The sequence below is a fragment of the Budorcas taxicolor genome, chromosome 3 (genome assembly GCF_023091745.1).
Source record: "Budorcas taxicolor isolate Tak-1 chromosome 3, Takin1.1, whole genome shotgun sequence".
Taxonomy (NCBI): Eukaryota; Metazoa; Chordata; class Mammalia; order Artiodactyla; family Bovidae; genus Budorcas; species Budorcas taxicolor.
In genome coordinates, this window is record NC_068912.1 from 106,584,613 (window position 1) to 106,604,217 (window position 19,605).

Below are 19,605 nucleotides of genomic sequence, written 5' to 3' on the forward strand. Positions count from 1 at the left end.
AGTGCAGCCAAAAGAATGAAGAATTTTTAAAAAGAAAGAAAACCTGTACTAGATTAGCACTGTCCAATGGAAATAGAACGGGGAGCAGCATATACAATTAAAATTTTTTCCAGCAGCCATATTAAAAAAAAAACAAACTAACTAAAAAGACATGTTAATTTTTAATGTTTTATTTAATCCAATATGTTTAAAAGATGATAAAATCTCAACATGTTATGGCTGCAAACCTCTTTTGAAGTTTCCATTCCACTAGTGGGTGCCCGTGGAAGCTATGTGAGCGCCGAGGACATCTGGAGGAAGACGGTCCACAGGTGCGGCTGGTGTGACCATCAGGGTCTCCCGAGGAAGCCCAGGCTGTCAGATCTGACTGTGCCCGCCAGCTGTGTTATCTGTGTGTCTGCATGTTTGGGTCTGTGTACTTGTGCTTAGTCGCTCAGTTACGCGCAACTCTTTGCACCCCTGTGGACTGTAGCCCACCAGGCTACTCTGGCCACGGCATTTTTCAGGCAAGAATACTGGAGTGGGTTGCCATTTCCTCCTCCAGGGGATCTTCCTGACCCAGGTATCCAACCCACCTCCTGCACTGCGGGCAGATTCTTTACCCATTGAGCCATCAAGGAAGCCTGTGTCTGTGTACCTGGCCACGGGATAACGTCTGTGGTCATGTGTGGAAGGGGGCATGGGACTGTTTCGTCCCCCCACCATAATCAAGTGCCCCCAGGCAGGTCTTGCTGAGGGAGTGAACGTGCAGTATTCTCAGATGACCAACCCCACTCTCCCAAGTGGGGCTGGGGTGGGAGTGGCTTTCTCCGTGTCCTGGTGGGTGAGTCAAAGGGAAAGACTTCGCTGGTATCTGGGCCACTACAGGGAGATGGCCTTCCCGTCTCCTCCTCCTCCCTGCTCATGAAGTCCACCTTCCAGGAGGCCCCATTCGGTTTCCTTCTGAGCCTTGGGGGGTCAATCCTCCGGTCCATGAGGATGGCAGATGAATCCCTGAGACTCTTCCTTGAGTCTCCCTTCTGAGGGGCAGAGCAGTAGGAGCCCCTGCCGAGTGAAGTTTGGTCTGTTGTAGAGGAGTGCCAGGAAAGGAGGCTGGAGACTGCCACCCACCCCGTTTTGGGGCATCGCTTCAGGAATGGGCCTTCTCCGAGACTTCTTGGCCTCCCAGGACAGCTTGGCCTCTAGTGAACTGATTCCCAGGGACACCCAGCACCCCCACCTGCAAGACAGGTCCTCAGGCACCTTGGCCAGAGCCGGTCCTGCTCAGGGGATGCAGCCTCAACTTCGGCCATCCCTTTTGGGATGTCAGCCGCCCCCCGCCCCACATTACACTTGTTCTCCACCCTTTCGAGAGAAGCTGCTGGAGGATCCTGGTCGAGGATCAGGCCACCGCCTCCTCCACCAACCTCCCCAAACCGGATGTGTCTGCCGCCCCCAGGACCCCAGCACGACTAGGCCTCGGCAGTCTAGGGCATCGCGGAGTCAGCAGCGCCCCGGGGCGAACCAGGCCCAGAGGGGGACCCCCTGGACTCCCCGGGGGCCTCCAAGGGCACCTGCCCAAGGCCACCCAGCTCGCGGCGGCCGAGGCTGCGGAGCGGAGCCGGACCTCCCAGCCGTCGGCGGGGGCGGCAACCGCCCGGGGCCTTCCCACGGCTCGGCCAGCGCGTCACGGCGGGGGCGAGGGGGCGCCCGGGGCTGCGGCGCAGGAAAGGGCCCTGGGAAAGGGCGGCGGCGGCGCCCCCGGGGCGGGGCCGGGGCGGGGCCCGACTTCCCGGCTCGCCGCCCGCGCCTCCCGGCGGAGACCCGTGCAGCCCGCGTTCATGATGAAGCGGCCCCGGGAGCCGAGCGGCTCCGACAGCGAGTCCGACGGACCCATCGACGTCGGCCGCGAAGGCGAGCTGAGGTAAGGCGGGCTGGGGGTGCGGAGCGCGCGGGGGCGAGCCGGCTGGGAAGCAGCCCGACGGGCTGGCGAGCGCTGGGCGAATCCTGGGGCGGCGCAGGTGTGGCGCCACTGTTAAGCGCACGAATATCCAGGATCCCGCGCGCTGTCCGCCGTTTAGGGCTGGGGATGCTTCATGGAGGGAGAGTTCATCTCTGGGTCTGAGGTCCGGTTGGCGATGTCTTTCTAAGTGCCCGGGCGAGGCTACTGGCAAGGACTTTCCTGAAGATCTTAGGAACCCTCCCGGGCTGTTGGTATCACACCCCCTGGTTCAGAATGCAGTGGCTATGAAGAGTAACCACACCTTAATTCTACTCTAGCTTAGGTGCACTTTTCATACACTACACACACAGAAAATTTTCCAGGGGAAGAAAATCCCCCTTAAGCAAACTGGACTTTGGAATTAAAGTTTTAATATTGATAAAAATAATCGTTGACTTGCCCGTGGTCAATGCAAGGGCCTCGACTCCAGTCAATCCCAGTGCCCTTTCTACCGCATGAGCCTGTTGCCAATGTCTTTCAACTCTTGGTACATTTTCAGACCTGTGTCAAACCTGTAGAACAAACTAGACTTGTAAAAGCTCTGCTACGTCCCAGTTCTGTGAACAAGCTAAGTTTCGGTTTCTTCATCTATAAAATGGGTATAAATAATAGATCTGACCTCATAGGATTATTAGGAAAATCAAATGAGATAACCTATGTCAAAAGCTTCACACAGAGCCTAGTACATAGCAAATGCTTAATTAGTATCAGGCACTCAATATATGATACCCAGAACTTGAAAGAGCAGTGGGGACTGACTGTGAACCTGCAGGCCTGGGTCCTAGCCTCAAATCTGCCACCAACTCACCGTTTGACCTTGGGCCATTGCTTTCTGTTGGTGAGCCTGTTTCTTCATCAGGAAATAAAGAACAGAGAGTAGAAAAGGGAGGCCTATCTGGTCCCTCCTGGCTCATCTAAACCTGAATCTCTAGACTAGATTTGCAAAGGGAATTCCGTTCATTCTTAGGGATGTTTCTGAGAGTATGTCATAATTTCAGTGAGCTCCAGTTTTCTGAGACCAGGGAATCCTTTTCAATCGCAAGTCCAATAAAGGGCCACCACCTTCCAATCATTTCTAGCTTATAATAGGAGGTAATTTCCTGTCCATGAGGTTTGGGGGTATATTATACAATTCCCTATGCAACTTACTAGCCTTTAAAAATTGTTTCGCAGAAACTGCTATTTAAAGAATCAGTTCTGAGTCTGTGCCTGCTGGGAGCAGAGGAAGGGACCAACGCCATGTGGTGGTGGTGGGGGGGTGGGATGGGGGGGTTGGGGGAGGTGTCTCAAGCTCAGTGTCATTGGGTCTTCATGAATCAGAGGCGTGAAATTGGTGTCAGAGAGCTAGGCCAATGGGAGCTGGCTTCTGTCCTCCCAAGAATTTGCAGCCTGGTCAGTGACCTGCCAGGTCACACAAAGTCCATGGGCAGGATGGAAGATGGAAGGAGAGACAGACTGTGAGCTGTGAGGGCACCTGAATGGGGAGAGGTCACTCACAACCAAATGTGCAAGGAGGGCTTCCTGAAGGCAGTGGCATTTAGACTATGGCATAAAGGATCGGTACGTAGTTTTTTTCCTATGCAACATTTTGTCCTTTCAACCAGAGCCCATTTTTTGAGACTGTCTAGATTCTCTGGCGAGCAGACCCCCTCAGAGGAGAGAAAGCAGTTGGACATCTGGCAGAGGCGGACTTATAGACCCCTCTTTGTAGCACTCACCAAAAGGCCCTCCCCCCAGCAGACATCAATGCTTTAATTCAGGGAGCGCTGAACGATGCCTGCTGTGGCCCAGACCCTGGGCTGGGTGTGGGTTGAGGGGAGGGGGCCCAGATGTATCCTGCTCAGCCTCTGCCCTCAGGGAACTCTCTGAGAAGAAGAGCTTCATGGACAAAGAAAGCCAGATAAACAGTGTCGAGGGCCAGGGAACTGAAGCAGCCAGCCTCTCCCCAGGGTCAGAGGCAGGGCTCAAACCCCTCCCCACTCAGAGAGAAGAGCAGGGCGTGTTCCATTGTCACTGTGGGCATCTGCCTGGTGGCTGTGTCCTGCCCCGCATGTGAGAATCCCCCTCAGAGCTCCTATCTGAACCCAGCCCCCTGACACACGTGGGTCCAAACTGAGAATATACGTCTCCCCTTCTCTGCAAAAATTTAATGAGCACCATGCCACACGTCAGGCACTGGTTCAGGGTCTGAGGGCTGCTTCTACATGATTTGAGGCACATGGTGGCCTTTGAAGTCAGACAGACTTGTGTGTGACTCTCACCACCATTAACTTAGGCAAGTGACTACCCCTTTCTGAATCCCAGTTTTCTCCCTTTACAATATGGGGATGCTAATACCTTACCTCGCAGGATGAGGCTTTGATAGGATAATGGACTTAAGGCATACAACTTCTTGCTTTGACACAAGGCAACTTCCAAATAAAGCTGCTCTCTAGGGATTTCCCTGATGGTCCAGTGGTTAAGAGTCCCCTTTGTAATGCACGAGACACGAGTTCAATCCATGGGCAGGGACCTAAGATCCCACATGCTGTGGAGCCACTAAGCCCATGGGCCACAATGAGAAAGTCTGTGCACCTCAAGGAAAGATCCCCTGTGATTCAGTGAAGAGCCAATGCAGCCTAATAAATTAATTTTTAAAAAACTGCCCTCTAAGGGGTCACTGTTTGGTTGGAGGGTGCCTTGTTCATGAGGCAGCATGGTCTAATGAAAAGCCTGGATGTCTGTAGACTGGACTTTGTGCCTCTGTCCCTCCAGCTATCAAATGATTATCTTTCCTTAGCGTGAAATGGCCCCAATACTTAACTCACAGAGCTATTGTTTGATAAATGAAACAAGCAAATGTGAAGTGCTGTCTAGAACAGAAAGTACTGGCTATGAAGTTTACACTGTGGGATGATGACTACATGGGGAGCAGTGGATGAAAAACCAGTAGACTTGGCTTCAGCTCTGGAATTTCGTTTAATTTGCTGTGTGACCTGGAGCAGATCCCTTCCCCTCTCTGAGTTTCCACATATTACAAATGGGCTGAATGCTCTCTGAAAGCCTTTCACTGGAGACATTGTGAGTCTGCCTCTGGTTGATGGAAAATGAATGGGGTCACCTGCAAAGGCTCCTCAGGGTATCCCTAAAAGGAACTGAGGCTGACCGCTGAGGGTGGTCATGACTAGTGGCCACACCACCTGGAAAGCTGCCTCTCCCTCAAGAGACCACCCCAGAATTCTGGCTAGGGATCCCTTGATGCCCATGGAACCGATCTTGTGACTCAGTGTATTTTCTCTGGGTCCCTGAAAATCTGCCTTATTTCCAGGCTTTCAGTCAAGAAGCTCTCACACCCTCTCCTGGTGTCAGGGCCAGATCACAGCCTGGAAAAGAGCTTGCTCTGGCTGGGCTCTTGGGAGCTGTATGGCTAAGGGGACTGGAGGGCTATTCAGGCAGACAGGAAGTAGGAATTAGGAGGAAAAACAATGCTGAATTTGGAGCCAAAAGACATGGATTCCCATGTGGGCTTTGCTCCTCAGCAGCTGCATAGGCTGGGCAAGCTGCTGTAGCTCCCCATGCTCAGCATCCTCATCTGTGAAATGGCGCTCTCCCTCAAAGGAGTGAAGTATCAATACCTGTGGTGATACCGGGTGAAATGGCGCTCTCCCTCAAAGCAGTGAAGTATTAATACCTGTGGTGATATCAGGTGAAATGGGGCTGTCCCTCAGAGGAGAGAAGCATTAATACCTGTGGTGATGCCTGGAAAGCTGTGATGTGAGGCATGCCTGTGGGATACAAGAGTGGAGGGAGAGGAATTACACTGCAGAGAATCAGGAGGGTGGGAGAAGGGATGGCTGAGCTCCCTTGAAAGGGGGGTGTCAGCCTCCAACAGATGGTCCCTGAGGAGGGATCAGGCTGAGAGGCAGTGACGCGCACAATGCTAACCCAATACTCCCAGAGACACCTTACCCACCCTGGAGGGACAAAGGCCGTGTTTCTTAGTAGACCTTGGCTCTTGTGGCTTGTCCGGAGTGAAGCTTTGTAAATAAGCTGCCCTACAGATCTCAGGATCTGGCCCCTTGAGCCCTGGGCCTAGCTTGCTGAGCCATCCCTCCCAGGAGTTTTCACCCACCTTACATTCTTGTCCAGATGTTTGGATGGAAATAGCCTTTTCCAGATGTAGCTGGACAAAGCCAGGGCCATAGCAGTAGGTTTGGCAAATGTTGATCTGGTCTCCCCTGCAACCTTCTCTTTTTGAGCAGTGATGAAAATGATCCAACCTCTAATGCCAAGAGGGTCGTCAAGTGGGCTGGAACCCTCCAGGCGCGCCACATATGCCATTTCATGAAGGCCTAAGACCGTCGATTTTATGGTGTCACCTCTCCTTCAGTGATGCCAAAGGCAAGGGCAGGAGGCGGAGCTCAACCACGAGCTCTGTCATGTTCCAGGCTTTGCTGAGTACCGGGCACAACTGTGAATGAGACAGACATGGTTCGTGGCTTCATGGAGCTTACGGACTTCATGGAGAGATAGACAATCAAATCTCAGGTGGGAGGGGTGATGTCAGAGAAGACTGCCCCAGGAAGTTGGCATTTGAGTTGAGATCGGAAAGGTGGTAGAAGTTACTAGGCAAAGGGGCTGGAGTTGGGGTGAGGAGAGGGGGGTGGACCAGGGAAACAAGTATGTGTCGCCAGAAGGGATTGGTGCATTCACAAACTGGAGCACACAGAGCATCTAGGAGGTGACGGGCCAGCCAGGCGACCTGAAAGATGGTGGCCTTGATCTTTGGGAAGTCCCTGAGACGTTTAAGAGAGAGACATGATCTGTTTGTTTTTTTTTTAAGATTTTAAAAAAATTATTTATTTTTGCCTGCACTCCGCCTTCGAAGCTGCACACGGGCTCTCTCTAGTTGCAGTGAGCGGGGCCACTCCCTGGTTGCAGGACTCGGGTTTCTCATTGTGGTGGCTTCTCTTGTTACTGGCTTCCCAGGTGGCACGGTGGTAAAGAATCTGCCTGTCAGGGCAGGAGATGCAAGAGATGTGTGTTCGATCCCTGTGTCAGGAAGATCCCCTGGAACAGGAAACAGCAACCCATTCCAGTGTTCTTGCCTGGAAAACGCCAGGGACAGAGGAGCCTGGTGGACTACAGTCTGTAGGGTCGCAAAGAGTCAGACACGACTGAGCACAGCACAACCACAGTAACCTCAGTTGTTACACAGCATGGGCGCTAGTGCTCGCTGTGGTGCAGGGCAATCTTCTCAGAGCAGGGATCGAACCCGCGTCCCGTGCATTGGCAGGTGGATTCTTAACCACTGGGTCACCAGGGAAATACTGAAGACTTTTTTTTAAACTTCTTTATTGAATTTGTTACAATATTGTTTCTGGGTTTTTTTTGTTGTTGTTGATTTATTTGGAGGATAGATGCTTTACAATTTTGTGTTGGCTTCTGACATACAACAGCGCTAATCAGCCGTTGAGTATACATATTTCCCCTCCCTCTTGAACCTAACCCCACCCCATCCTACCCCTCCAGGTTGTCACAGGTTGAGTTCCCTGTAGTATACAGCAACTTCCCATTAGGTATCTATTTCACGTACGGTAACGTATATGTCATTACTTCTGTTTTATATTTTGGTTTTTTGGCCACGAGTCATGTGGGATCTTAGCTTCCCCAACCAGGGATCAAACCTGCACCCCCTACATAAGAAAGCAAAGTCTTCACCACTGGACCACCAAGGAGGTCCCAGTATTTGCATTAATATGATCATTCTGCCTGCTTGTAGGGGGTAGTGGGATACAATAGACTCCTGCAGACTAGAAAGGTGATGGAGGCTTGGTCCTAAGATTGGCAATGGAGATAAGGGGGACAGGTGTGAAATATATTTTAGACAGGAATGGGCAGGTTTTGATGGGATAGGTGAGGACAGAGAAGGAATCAGAGATGGTGGTTGAATGCTCACCTTGCAGAAATGGGAGATGGGTGCCTTTACTGAGATGAGAACCTGGGCGGGGGTGGGGGTGGGGGTGCAAGGAGGTTTTAGGTGGAGAGGAGCTCTTAGGTTCCTGTTCAGATGTGTGTCTGAAAAAGCAGGGGGAGTCCTCTTGTCTGCAGTTATTTGTGGCTGTGATGTCTTCAATGGGAGCTGGGCTCTGGGAGTCTGGGGCCTGGCCGAGGGCATCCAGTCCAGTCCTAGGTCTGAGTGGGGCCCCTGGCCTGTTGGCCAAACGAATGATCCTAAGTGCAGCCCAGCAAATCCCCTTCACTCCAGGAGAGCCTCTGAAGCAGGAGACCCTTAAGACGGCAAGCAGTTGGGCTGAGAATATCAGAGGGGCACGAAAAGCCCCAGAGGGCTGAGCCTCCTCCACATAATGGGAACTCCTGGAGTATGAGCGAACATCCATCCTTCAGCGAGGCCCGGCCGGGCTGGAGGCCCGAAGTGATGTGAGGCTAGGGCTTTCTGGGGAGGACGGGGCGCGTCCCTAGAGTCCAAGAGGGGCCTGTGACCCAGATGCTGCCTCCCCCTCGGCCTGGCCGCGCAGCGTGGGAGGAGGCGGCAGCTGCAGGCGGGCGGAGGGCGGGCGGCCGGCGCGCCCGGCCCGTGGGAAGCGGCGGCATCTGTTCTTTCCACGCTCGTTCCCAGCGGCTCCCTCTGAAACCCAACCCGCCGGCCCGGCCTCGCCGCCGCAGCCGCCGCCGCCGCCCGTGCCCTCCCCCGCCCCGCCCGGGGGATCGGGTTGCAGGAGCCGGTTGGCCGGGTGCGGTTCTCCCGAGGGCGAGGGGCAGGGGCCGAGGCCCAGCGGGTCAGGTCTGGGCTAGAGTCAAGCCCCCCGATCCCATGGCCCTAGCCGCCGGCCACTCTGGAGCAGGAAACTCGGTGCAGGGGAGGACTTGGCCCAAGGAGAAAAGAGCCCCCCGGGAAAAGGGGAGAGAAAGCGCCCCCACCCACGCCTGCCCTGTGCCTCCTCCCCCCCACCCCCGGGCCTGGGAGACCTCGGGCGCTGGGAGGGGGCTGTGCCCGCCCACAGCCGGCTCCGAGGTCAGCCCAGGCCAGGGAGATGGTCCGCTAAAAAATCAGCCTTTCTCTTCCTCTCCAGCCAGATGGCCCGGCCGCTGTCCACCCCCAGCCCTTCACAAATGCAAGCCAGGAAGAAACGCAGAGGGGTGAGTGTCTTTCTCAGCAGATTTGCAGAACAGAGGTTTGCCCTGAGTTCCCAGGGGCCTGGCCCAGAGAATCCTGGTCAGAAACACCCCCGGGGGGGTTGTCGGGCGGGGAAGCGATGCTGCCTGGGTTCAAGTCCCAGTTCTGCTGGTAGTGAGCTGAGTGACCTTGAGCAGCCACTTAACCTCTTTGTGCCTCATTTTCTCATCTGTGTAACTGAAATCAGGATGGTACCTTCCTCAAAGGGCTGTTTTGAAGTGAATTAATGTAATGTGCTCAGAGCAAAACGTGACACGTAACTAGCCATTATTATTTATCCCAGTCTTCCCCACTTCTCTCTGAGCCTGGAACTTTCACTCCCTCCCAGGGTGCTGAGGGGTGAGTTAGGGGGACAGAAGAAGGATGTACCATGCTTCTGTCCTGGAAGTCCAGAGACCCAGAATCCAGCAGAGACTAGCCCCACCACTCACTAACCAAAAAACCTCCTCCATCCAGCCTCATTCTCTGTCAGTAAAATGGGCGTCATACTTTCTATCCTGAGATAAGCATCCTCCATCCAGCCTCATTCTCTGTCAGTAAAATGGGCGTCATACTTTCTATCCTGAGATAAGCATTCTGCTACTAGTGTCATGAGCTGCGAATGAGCTCTTGGGAATGAAAGGCCTTCCTGGCTGGAGAGAGCCATGCCTAGGACTCCTTGACTTCATGACCCAGCAACTGAAGGGGGTCTCCTTGGCCCAGCAGAGGTCTCCAGGGTCTGCTCTGGGGCTGTGGCTGGTGTTTGTATTCTGATTGATCGGTGCCCTGTTGTATCAATGGTTAATTGTGTTGAATACCACTCCTCAGATCAAGACAAGAGATCTGAGTTCTATTCCCAGCCTTGAACTTCCTTGCTGTGTGACCTTAAGCAAATTGCTGCCCCTCTCTGAGCCTTATTTTCCTCCTCCATAATGTAAGAATGGATTTATCGCCCTCACAGGAAGATTGTGAAGGAAGATGAGTGAGTCACTGCCCATCAAAACATGTTGGAAACTGTGAGGAAGTGCCTACTTGGTTTTTGTTTCTTTCCTCGTTGCTTTTTAGATCATAGAGAAACGGCGCCGGGACCGCATCAACAGCAGCCTTTCTGAACTGCGGCGCTTGGTCCCCACTGCCTTTGAGAAGCAGGTATGTGACACTGCTGACTATGCTCGAGGAAGTACAGCGTAGGTTGCAGATAGGATTCACTTCTCACGGCATCTCTTACTGATGGGTGGCAGCTGCCTGAAGTGCCGTGAAGTGCCTGTCGATGGCCAGGAATAAGGGTGATGGAAATTCAGATTGACTGAGGTGTCTTAGGGGCTGTGGCTTTATGTCCATCATCAGGTTGAATTCAATCCTCAGGACGATCCCGAAGGACTGGGACTATGATGCCCATTGCACAGGTGAGGAACTGAAACACAGAGAGGAGAAGTAACTTACTCCATGCTCCAGATCACACAGCTAGTAAATAGCAGAGTGGAACTGGAACACAGACTGTGTGATCCTACAGTGCCCTGTCTCTCAGCACTACTGACATTTCCAGAGCTGTGTGAAAGTGGAACCGGCTGCTTGGGGAGTAAGGCTCTGTCATTGAACATGCTGGGGTGGAGGGACTTCTTGAGTCAGACAATTGAATCAATCAGACAACCTCAAAGATTCTCACTGTGTGCACCACAGCACCATCATAGGTCCTGTGACGTCCTTTTGCTGAACAAGTCAGTCGTTCCACCGACCTTTACTAAAACCTTCACAGCCCAGCTATGAGCTAGACTTAGTACCTACCTTCAAGGGATTCATATGGAGAGTCCAGCCCTTAGGTTTCACCTGGGAGACCAGGTGATGCTGGAGTCTCTGGAAACATTTCCCAAGAGAGAATGAAGGACAAGCAGGCGCTTTGGGGTAAGACTATGAGCCAGATCTTGGGTGTGTGTGTAGTGAGTATGAAGTTGGATTTCTGGTAAAGCTGATCTAGGAGGCAGGTGGGTATGCAGGAGTGACATTCTGGTGAGGGTGCCTGAAGCCACGGGGGTTCTGAGGAGAACCCTCTGAGGAGAGTGCACAGAGCAAGAAAAGTGGGCCATCACCCACTGGGAACACCACCGTTTTCAGGGTCAGCTAGAGCAAGAAGACAAGGGAGGAGGGCGTTTACAAACTGATGGTAGAGCAGGCTAAAATGACAACCAAAGAGAATCTATTAGCTTTGGAAGGCTTGGCCAAAACAGAAGCCCAGTTTCAGGCACTGGTGGAGCTGGAGGAAGAGGAGAAAATTGAGGCAATGAGCGTTGATTACCCTGTGCAGGGGAGGTGAGTGACAGAGGTCAGCTAAAGACCATCGCTCTTCTGTATTCTGTACACACAGGGCTCCTCCAAGCTGGAGAAAGCTGAGGTCCTGCAGATGACGGTAGATCACTTGAAAATGCTCCACGCCACTGGAGGCACAGGTACTGATACTACACTCTTCTGGAGTCATTCCTGCAGCCAGTATTTGGGTGCTGGGCCCTGGGGATACAGTGGTGAGCAAAGCAGACATGGTCCCTGCTCTCGTGGAGCTCACAGTTCACAGAGGGGCTGAAGCAAAGCTTGTCTCTCTTCTTCCTTTGGCATCACCCTCTCTGCTTTCATTGTTTCCCTGTATCCTGCCCTTTCTTCAGCTCCACTCCTGCCAACCTTGAACCTTGGAGGAACTCTGCTATAACAGACTACTGGTCCCTCCCTTCCGCCAGGGCCTTGTTAAGCATCAGCCTGAATGAGCGCATTCTCACGGCAATCCCAGCGGGAGATTTTTAGCCATGGCGGTTCATTGGTGTGCCGACCCACGGATCTAGGCTTCTGGACTCTTGTGATCTTGGCGGTGTTGGGGGGAACATGTCACACTCACAGTTAAAGATCAGTTGTGGGATGGTAGTAAGATGCAAATGTAATTCATTCTGTTATTTTGAGCTAGTCCACTACAAAAACATCACGGAACTGTGGTTTTTAAAAGACTTCTGGGCAAATGGAAATTTTGAAGCTGCTCTGTGTGTTTTCGTAATTTCACCATTGGGAAACTGTGAAAGCTCCACAGACCTTGGCTGTGAAGACTTAAGCCCTGAACCCTTAACTTGCTACCCGTCAAGGAGACAGTTGCATTTTAAGTGAGCCAGCCTGGTGCCTCTCAAGCCTTGGTGTGCAGCAGTGTCATAGGGCAGGCAGAGTCGTGGGTCACACCCCAGCCATCCCAAGGCAGTATGTCTGGACTGGAGTTTAGGAATCTGCCAGTTTAGCAAGCATGCCTGATGACCCTGCTGCAAGTAGTCAATTGGGAAACTTCCACTAAAGGAATGCGTGGCTGACAGTGGAAACTGTCTCTAATCAACCAAGGGAGGAGATAGTTCAAGCTACATTTATATTTACCCAATTTAAAGAAAAATAGTGACTAATATTTTGGCATCATTTTATAGTTTTCAAAATGCTTTCTCTAATGTTATCTCATTTGATTCTCATAAGAATCTTGAGGGTGGGTGGTGGTGTCCTCACTGTTTTCTGGCTAAGGGCTGATGGAAAGACAGAGAATTGTGGCTTAGAGCACTGGCTTTGGATCTGAACCCTGACTATTGCTTACTAGTTTTAGGACCTTAGATGAATGATTTAAGCCCTTTATTCCTCAGTTTCCTCATCTCTGAAATGGGACTAATGATAGGTTTTTATGAGGTTCAGATTAGCTAGTTCAAATTAAGTACTTAGGAAGAACCCAGCAAATGTTAGTGAAAAAAGAACAGTCTACAGAGAGAGGTGATTTAATTTGCTCAGAGTTGCACAACTAAGTAGACACCAGAGCCAGGTCTTGCCTCCAGGGAGGCCTGGCTCCAAACATAGTCTCCTGCCAAGCTGTCCCTCTGTGGGGGCCTCAGCCATGAACCAGGGACTGATATTTGTTGCCATGATCATGAGGCCAGTCCTCACTGGGGCTGTTCCATCTATGCCCAGAAGGTGACTGAGAGAGGGGCAGGAGCAGAGAGGCAGTGAGAATGTGAATACTCTTGTTGGAAGTCCCTCTGGTCACCCCAAATTGATTATCAGTTCCCCAAAACAGAGTCTGTGGCTTGAGGGCAGCCACTGAGGTCCAGGGTGGGATCCTGCTTTCTAGACTGTGCTTGGTGCTGGGAAACAAACTCGAATACCTATGGGGGGCCAAGCAGTCGTATAAATTATAGTTCACTTTTCATTTGTTAGGTATTTCTGTGCACCATTTCATTTTGTCCTCCCTTCTGTATGTAGCAAGTACTGTTACATGCCCATTTCACAGCTCAGGAAATTGAGGCATGGAAAGAGTAAGAATCTTGTCCGTAGTCAGAGTGCTGGCGAGGCCTCCGAAGACCTCCTGCTTCATGGCTATTCTCCGCTCCCCTCTCCAAGAACTCTCCCAGCTCGGATGGCTCTTACCCCCACCGCCCAGCATCCACCCCATCCTCAGAGCTGTTCCACACCTCCGTGTGCACAACCCTTTCACACCTGGCAAGTGTCTGCTTGAATGAAGTTATCTTGGCCACAGAGTTTCTTCTTTGGGTTAATCATGAGTTACGATGAAAACAATATATTTTATAATGCTCTGCAGTTAGTGAATTTATTTGGTCCTCAGACCGCACCTCCTCAACCCCAGGTGTGTGTACATATGCTCATTTGTATCCAACTCTTACAAGCCCATGGATTATACTCCACCAGGCACATCTGTCCATGGAATTTTTCAGGCAAGAATACTGGGATGGGTTGCCATTTCCTCCTCCAGGAGATCTTCCTGACCCAGGGATCAAACCTGTGTCTCCTGCATTGGCAGGCGGGTTCTTGACCACTCCCACTTTACAGATGGGGAGACTGGGTCTCAGAAAGGTGAGGTGACATGCCCAAGGTCACAAAGGGGGTGAGTGAGAAAAGCAGGTTCAGAACTCAGGACAGTCTGATCTCAGGCTCTGTGCTTGTCCCCTGCCTGGCATGCTCTCATCGTGCCTCACTTTTCAGGATTCTTTGATGCTCGAGCCCTGGCGGTCGACTTCCGGAGCATCGGTTTTCGAGAGTGCCTCACTGAGGTCATCAGGTACCTGGGGGTCCTGGAAGGACCCAGCAGCCGTGCAGACCCCGTGCGGATCCGCCTTCTCTCCCACCTCAACAGCTACGCAGCCGAGATGGAGCCTTCACCCACGCCTCCCGGCCCCCTGGCCTTCCCTGCCTGGCCCTGGTCCTTCTTCCACAGCTGTCCAGGGCTCTCTGCTCCGAGCAACCAGCTCGCCATCCTAGGAAGAGTGCCTGGCCCCATGCTTCCCAATGCCTCCTCTCTGGCTTACCCCATCCCGGCCCTCCGAGCAGCCCCCTTGCGCAGAGCTGCTGGCACCATCCTGCCAGCCCGGAGGAATTTGCTGCCCAGTCGAGGGGCATCTTCTACCCGGAGGGCGCGCCCCCTGGAAAGGCCAGCTGCCCCCCTGCCTGCGGCCCCCAGTGGCAGGGCCGCCAGGAGCAGCCACATGGCACCCCTCCTTCGGTCTCCTTCCCCTGCCTCCCCTGGCATGGTGGGGTCTCCTGCTTATGTGGCTGTTCCTGCCCCCAGGCCCTCTTCCCCGGGGCTAGCTGGGAGGCCAGCAGGAGCTATGCTTTGCCGCTCCTGGGTCTCCGAGATCACTGAAGTTGGGGCTTTCTGAGCTGGCTTTGCCCCCAGGAAGGAGGAGAGTTCTTTTTCTAGGAGTTCTAAAAATGGCATTGCCTTTTCTGCTCTGCTTCCTGGACTGGTTATGTATGAAGGTATCTTCACCCATCCAAGGAACCCTCCTCCTTTGGCCCATCTCCCCTCCTCACTGCTTGTTCCAGCTTCTCCTGGAGCTGTTCTGATCTCAGAGTCTGGGTCTCATTTCTTCCCTGGACAGAGGAGTCCCAGGAGCGTCCCCCAAGAACTGTGCCCAGACCCCTTTTCTGCCTGAGAACACATGGGGCAGTAGGCATTAATCTCAGGTCTGGGAACAACGCTTTAAAAGGCCCAATGACCTAAGGCGTGCTGCTTCCCCAGAGATCAGACCCCAGCCTGTCGCAGTGACTGCCTGGCTGCAGCCTTCCCAGGCCCCTGGGCCGGAACATAGTGTCTATTTCACTTCCTGAGATAGAAACCGCACAGGGGCCACTGAGGTCTCCTGGGAACCCTGTCTGTCCCAGCCCACCTATCTCCCCCATCCCAGTGAACCCCAGAACAGACCTGCTGTCCACCACGGCCAACACTGGGGACTGGGAGCCCAGCAGGGCCGGCGCCTATGCTCTTCCCAGCTGCTGACACCCACCCTCTAGGTGACCACAGTTCCCTGCACACAGCTGGGAGGTCTCTGGGCTCCGTGACTGGGTGTCCTCACCCCCAGGCCTGGCTGGTGCCCCTAGACAGGAGCCAGGCTTGTGCAGCAGAGAACCCGGCTCCCTACCTCCCGCATGTCACCTCCTCCGGGCCTGTGGCCCCGTCGGACACATAGCACAGCAGCCGCGTTCCCACGTGACGGCGCCCAGAGAGGAATCCTCTTGGGAATCAGCACCAGACGTTTGTGCTGCCTGGTCTGCATCCGGCTCACGGAGCCCAGACGGCTGGGATCGCCAAGGGCTGTCAGGCTGGACAAAAATAGCTGTGAGGAGGGCCGAGAGGAAGGACAGTGAGAGGCGGCTCGGCCCTTCAAGGTCGCGCAGTGGGTCGAGGGCCTGGGATCCTCTTCACCTGGGATTCCACGCGGCTGGCTGGCTTTGCCCAAAGGCCCTTGGGTTCCCCAGTTCCCACCCGCCACTTTCCCTCTAACGGGACAAATGGCCCAGAGACCACCCCCCCCCACCCCCGCCGCATTGGGACAGCAGAAACCGAACAAGATGGGGAGGGCCAGAGCTGACACACCGCCCGCCCAGCGCTGCCAGATGATTGTTAAAATGAAGAAGCACTTCTGTGCCTATTGACAAGTATCTGCTTTCCCCAACTGCCTCCGGGTGCCTCCACCACGTGGCTTTTGCCCAGGACCCCAGGCTGATTAAGGCCTGGCTGCCCCAAGGCCTCAGGGCCCTCCCGCTGGCAAGTCGTTGGTGCTGACTGTGCGGTTACCAATTGCTTCTAATGTCACCCCTGGAAGAGCCTCCCACCCCTACCCTGTGATGGAACTACCCTCCCCAGAAGCTGAGTTTGAGAAGACTGCAAGGGCTTGAAAAGTAGAGTTTGCAAAAGCCCTGGGGAGAAAGGGCCCTTTCAGACAAATGGGTAGAAGAGCAGAGATCATTTAAATGACCCAGAAAGCTCTTTTGAGAAGGCGAATTCCTCAAGGAGGGATAAAGAACGAAAGGGATTCTTTTACGCCTCAGTGTGAGGTGGTTGGATCAGATTCTGCGGTCTTCCACCTCTTTCTGCGTGGAGAGAGACGTCATTTCAGGGAGTGGGTCCCTGGCCAAGGTTGCTGCTGAGGGACACAGAGACGGAGTGGGGCTGCCAGCGGGTTCCGGGGGGTTGGGAGGGGGCACAGAGGGTGGTGGTGGAAGGCAAAGACCAACTTCACCTTTGTTACAAGGGGCAGGCCCCTCCTCCACCCTCCCCTCTTCCCTGCTCCCCGGACATCAGGTCAGTGCTCCAATTCTGCAGTTTGACCACCTCCTAGCCAAGAATCCAACATCTCATGGCAGGACAGTGGGAAATGTTTTTCACGTTTCAAATACCCTGTTTCAGAAGAATCAGTTGACACCGTTGAATGAGGTAGGAATGACCCAGAACCTTAGCGTCTTAGTTGCTCTTGGGTTCATTCTCCCTGAGAGATTGTGGGGGAAACGGTGACTCTGTGTTGGTTTCCATGGCTGAGGGCACATGTATCTTTGTTTATATTCCCAAACCTTTCTGGTGCCCCTGACTCCCACCCCATCATTGGGGTTGTCACATATATTCAATAAAGGTGTTTTGTTTTGTTTTGTTTTTTTCAGCTTTTCTGAAAACCTCTGCAAAGTTCTACTTCTTACATATGTCTGGAGTTCATCCACTTCTCTCTGAGCCCACAGCCCCTACGCTGGTCTGGCCACAGCAGCTCTCCCCAGATCTCTGCCCTCTGAAAGGTCACTCTGCTTCCTTCTTGCTTTGCCAGTCAGTTCTCAGCACAGCCAGAGAGAGCTCTAAACATGCAAACCCTAGCATGTCAACCCTGGTCTCACACCCTTACTCCACTTCCCTGTTATTCTAAGGATAAAAGCCAAGCTCTTCTGCTCCCAAATCCACTTTCAGCCTTTTTCTTGCCAATCTCAAGCTTGTTGCCTGTGCTTCTCCCACCCGGGCCTGCCTTCATTTCTTCCTTACTCCAGCCTCATTCCCATCTCTAGGACTTCGCATCTCCTGTTCCCTTTGCCAAGGATGCTCTTCCTCTCCCCTTTGCAGGCTGACAGCTCTTCATACCCTCAGGCCTTGGCTGAAATGTCACCTCCTCAGAGAGTCCCTCCCTGACTCCTGGGCTTGACTCTATCTCAAAGTCTTCTATTCTTTTTTTCTCATATGGAATTTACCGTTGCACGTCCATTTGTGTGTTTACTTACTGGTGAACTGCCTCCCCCACTGGCGCATAAGGTCCATGAATGAGGCCAGGGACCACGCCTGGTTTGCACTCCACCCTGTATCCAGTGCCAAGCACGGTGCTGGGCTCAAAGTCAGGGTTCAATCAATATTTGTTGAAAAAATGAACTGGGGGAAGTGAAGAATCTTCTAGACTCGTGTTATTGGATGATTCGGGCTCCTCTGGACTGAACCCCATGCTGGTCAACTTCACGGGGTGGCTGGAGAGCACATTGAGAGCAGGACCAGAGGACTGGAAGTTCTGGCCAATGGTGAGGGGACTCTGGCCAAAGAAAAGCACGAGTGTGCTTGCTCTGGAGTGCAGTGACAGCTGGGAACAGGCAGGCCGTTTCTGCCAGAAGGTCTTGTTCTTCACTCTTGGCCCAGTTCTCATCAATGGATTTGGCTTGTGGTGAATCCAGGCAAACATTTGCAGAGGTCTGCTCCATGCCAGGCCGGGCATGGCAGAGCCAGAGGGGACGAGGTGACCCTTGAGGGGGTGCACCCTCTGTCTAAGTGGCAGTTGGGTGGGATGAGAGTGGAGAGGGAGGTCTGTTGAGAAGGCTAAGGGGTATCAGCCTCTGCTTAGTGGGGGTCGTGAGGGAAGGAAGTGCAGGAAGGAAGCCTTCCTGGAGGAGGCCGAAGGGAGGTGTTCTAACCATGAAGGGAACATCCTCTGCGGCAGCTCTGGAAGGTGGCCTGAGACAAGCACTGGTTTCAGTGGCAGAGTGAAAGACAGGTAGTCTGGGCACTGAAGCCAGACTTCTCAGGTTCAGGCCCCATTTCTGTTCACTTATCAGGACTGTGGTCTTAGGCAAGTTACTTAACACCTCTGAACCTTCTCATCTTTAGAACAGGGATGATAGCTGTCATAGCTACTGTTAACGGAGCAGTAAACTACATACCACTGTGCTAAATGCTTTTCTTGGAACGTCCCCATCTTATTAAAATATAGAAGCTGGGCAAGACATAGTCTACTAAGGTTAGGCAACAAGTGAGTGGATAATACACAGAAAGTCCTTGGTATATCCCACGGGATATGTATGAAACATGAAATGCCCAGTCCACTTTAACCATTCGTGTTATTAATGGAAAGAGGCTGGATCCAAATTGTGAATGTCATGCAGAGTTTGGATTTCAGCCTATAGGCAGTGGAAGCCATGGAAGGTTTTGCCAGGTGAATGCCAAGCTCAGACCTTGTTTAAGAAACTTCTGTTTGGCGTGGTGTGGACAACTGGGAGGAGCAGTATTCAGACTCAGTGCCACCTGTTCACTGGAGACACCTCAATGCTTTTGAAACATCAGCATCCAGGCTCCAGAGATGATGGTTTAACTTACCTGCAGTGGGATTTGGGCATCCCATAAGGCAATGTGAAGATTCAGGATTTCTTTCTTGGTCAAGATAAATTTCAACTCAATAGGTGATCTGGACTCCAGTTCATGAGCCTGAAAAGGCTGCTGCCTTCTGCAAAGTAGAGAAAAACTAATTTCCACGAGGGTATCTCTGTTCTCCAGCACCATCCTAGTCTGTGGCGCATAGTAGATACTTAAGAAACTTTATGTGTTGAAAACTTTAGGAACTTAGACAGTTGCCCTCTGTATCTGTGGCTTCCACACCCTCAGATTCAACCAACCATGGATCAATAAAAATTTTCTTTTTAATTCCAGAGGGACTTCCCCGATGGTCCAGCAGTTAAGACTCCACGCTCCCATTGCAGCAAGCCCAGGGTTCAATCCCTTGTCAGGGAACTACATCCCACAAGCCACAACTAAAAGGTCCCACATGCTGCAACTAAGACCAGAGCAGCCAAATAATAAAATAAAATAAATATTTTTTAAAAGACATTAGCTCCCTTCCCTCCTTCCTAGAGAATGAGGGTGAGAAAAATCACATCTGGAGAT

General features: G+C 52.7%; 1 protein-coding gene across 3 annotated transcripts; it reads left to right on the forward strand.

Annotated features, from left to right (window-relative positions):
- The first annotated feature begins 1,816 nt into the window (after positions 1-1,816).
- Positions 1,817-17,019, forward strand: HEYL (hes related family bHLH transcription factor with YRPW motif like). Of its 3 annotated transcripts, none has more exons than XM_052637385.1 (5): positions 1,817-1,903; positions 9,055-9,121; positions 10,203-10,286; positions 11,500-11,581; positions 14,136-17,019. In XM_052637385.1, exons 1-5 carry the CDS (start codon positions 1,821-1,823, stop codon positions 14,807-14,809), a joined length of 990 nt encoding a protein of 329 aa, XP_052493345.1. In that variant the 5' UTR covers positions 1,817-1,820; the 3' UTR covers positions 14,810-17,019. The 3 variants fall into 3 exon arrangements, with proteins under 3 accessions (XP_052493345.1, XP_052493348.1, XP_052493347.1); XM_052637388.1 differs by having other exon boundaries at positions 1,861-1,903; positions 9,059-9,121; XM_052637387.1 differs by lacking the exon at positions 1,817-1,903 and adding an exon at positions 3,415-3,541.
- Positions 17,020-19,605: the final 2,586 nt, after the last annotated feature.

What these genes read in the sequence shown, in the direction of transcription:
- HEYL (XM_052637385.1), top strand. Translation starts at nt 1,821, where the DNA reads ATGATGAAGCGGCCCCGGGAGCCGAGCGGCTCCGACAGCGAGTCCGAC. An exon ending in GGCCGCGAAGGCGAGCTGAG is followed by an intron (nt 1,904 to 9,054) that starts GTAAGGCGGGCT and finishes CTTCCTCTCCAG; the next exon opens with CCAGATGGCCCGGCCGCTGT. An exon ending in CCACGCCACTGGAGGCACAG is followed by an intron (nt 11,582 to 14,135) that starts GTACTGATACTA and finishes CTCACTTTTCAG; the next exon opens with GATTCTTTGATGCTCGAGCC.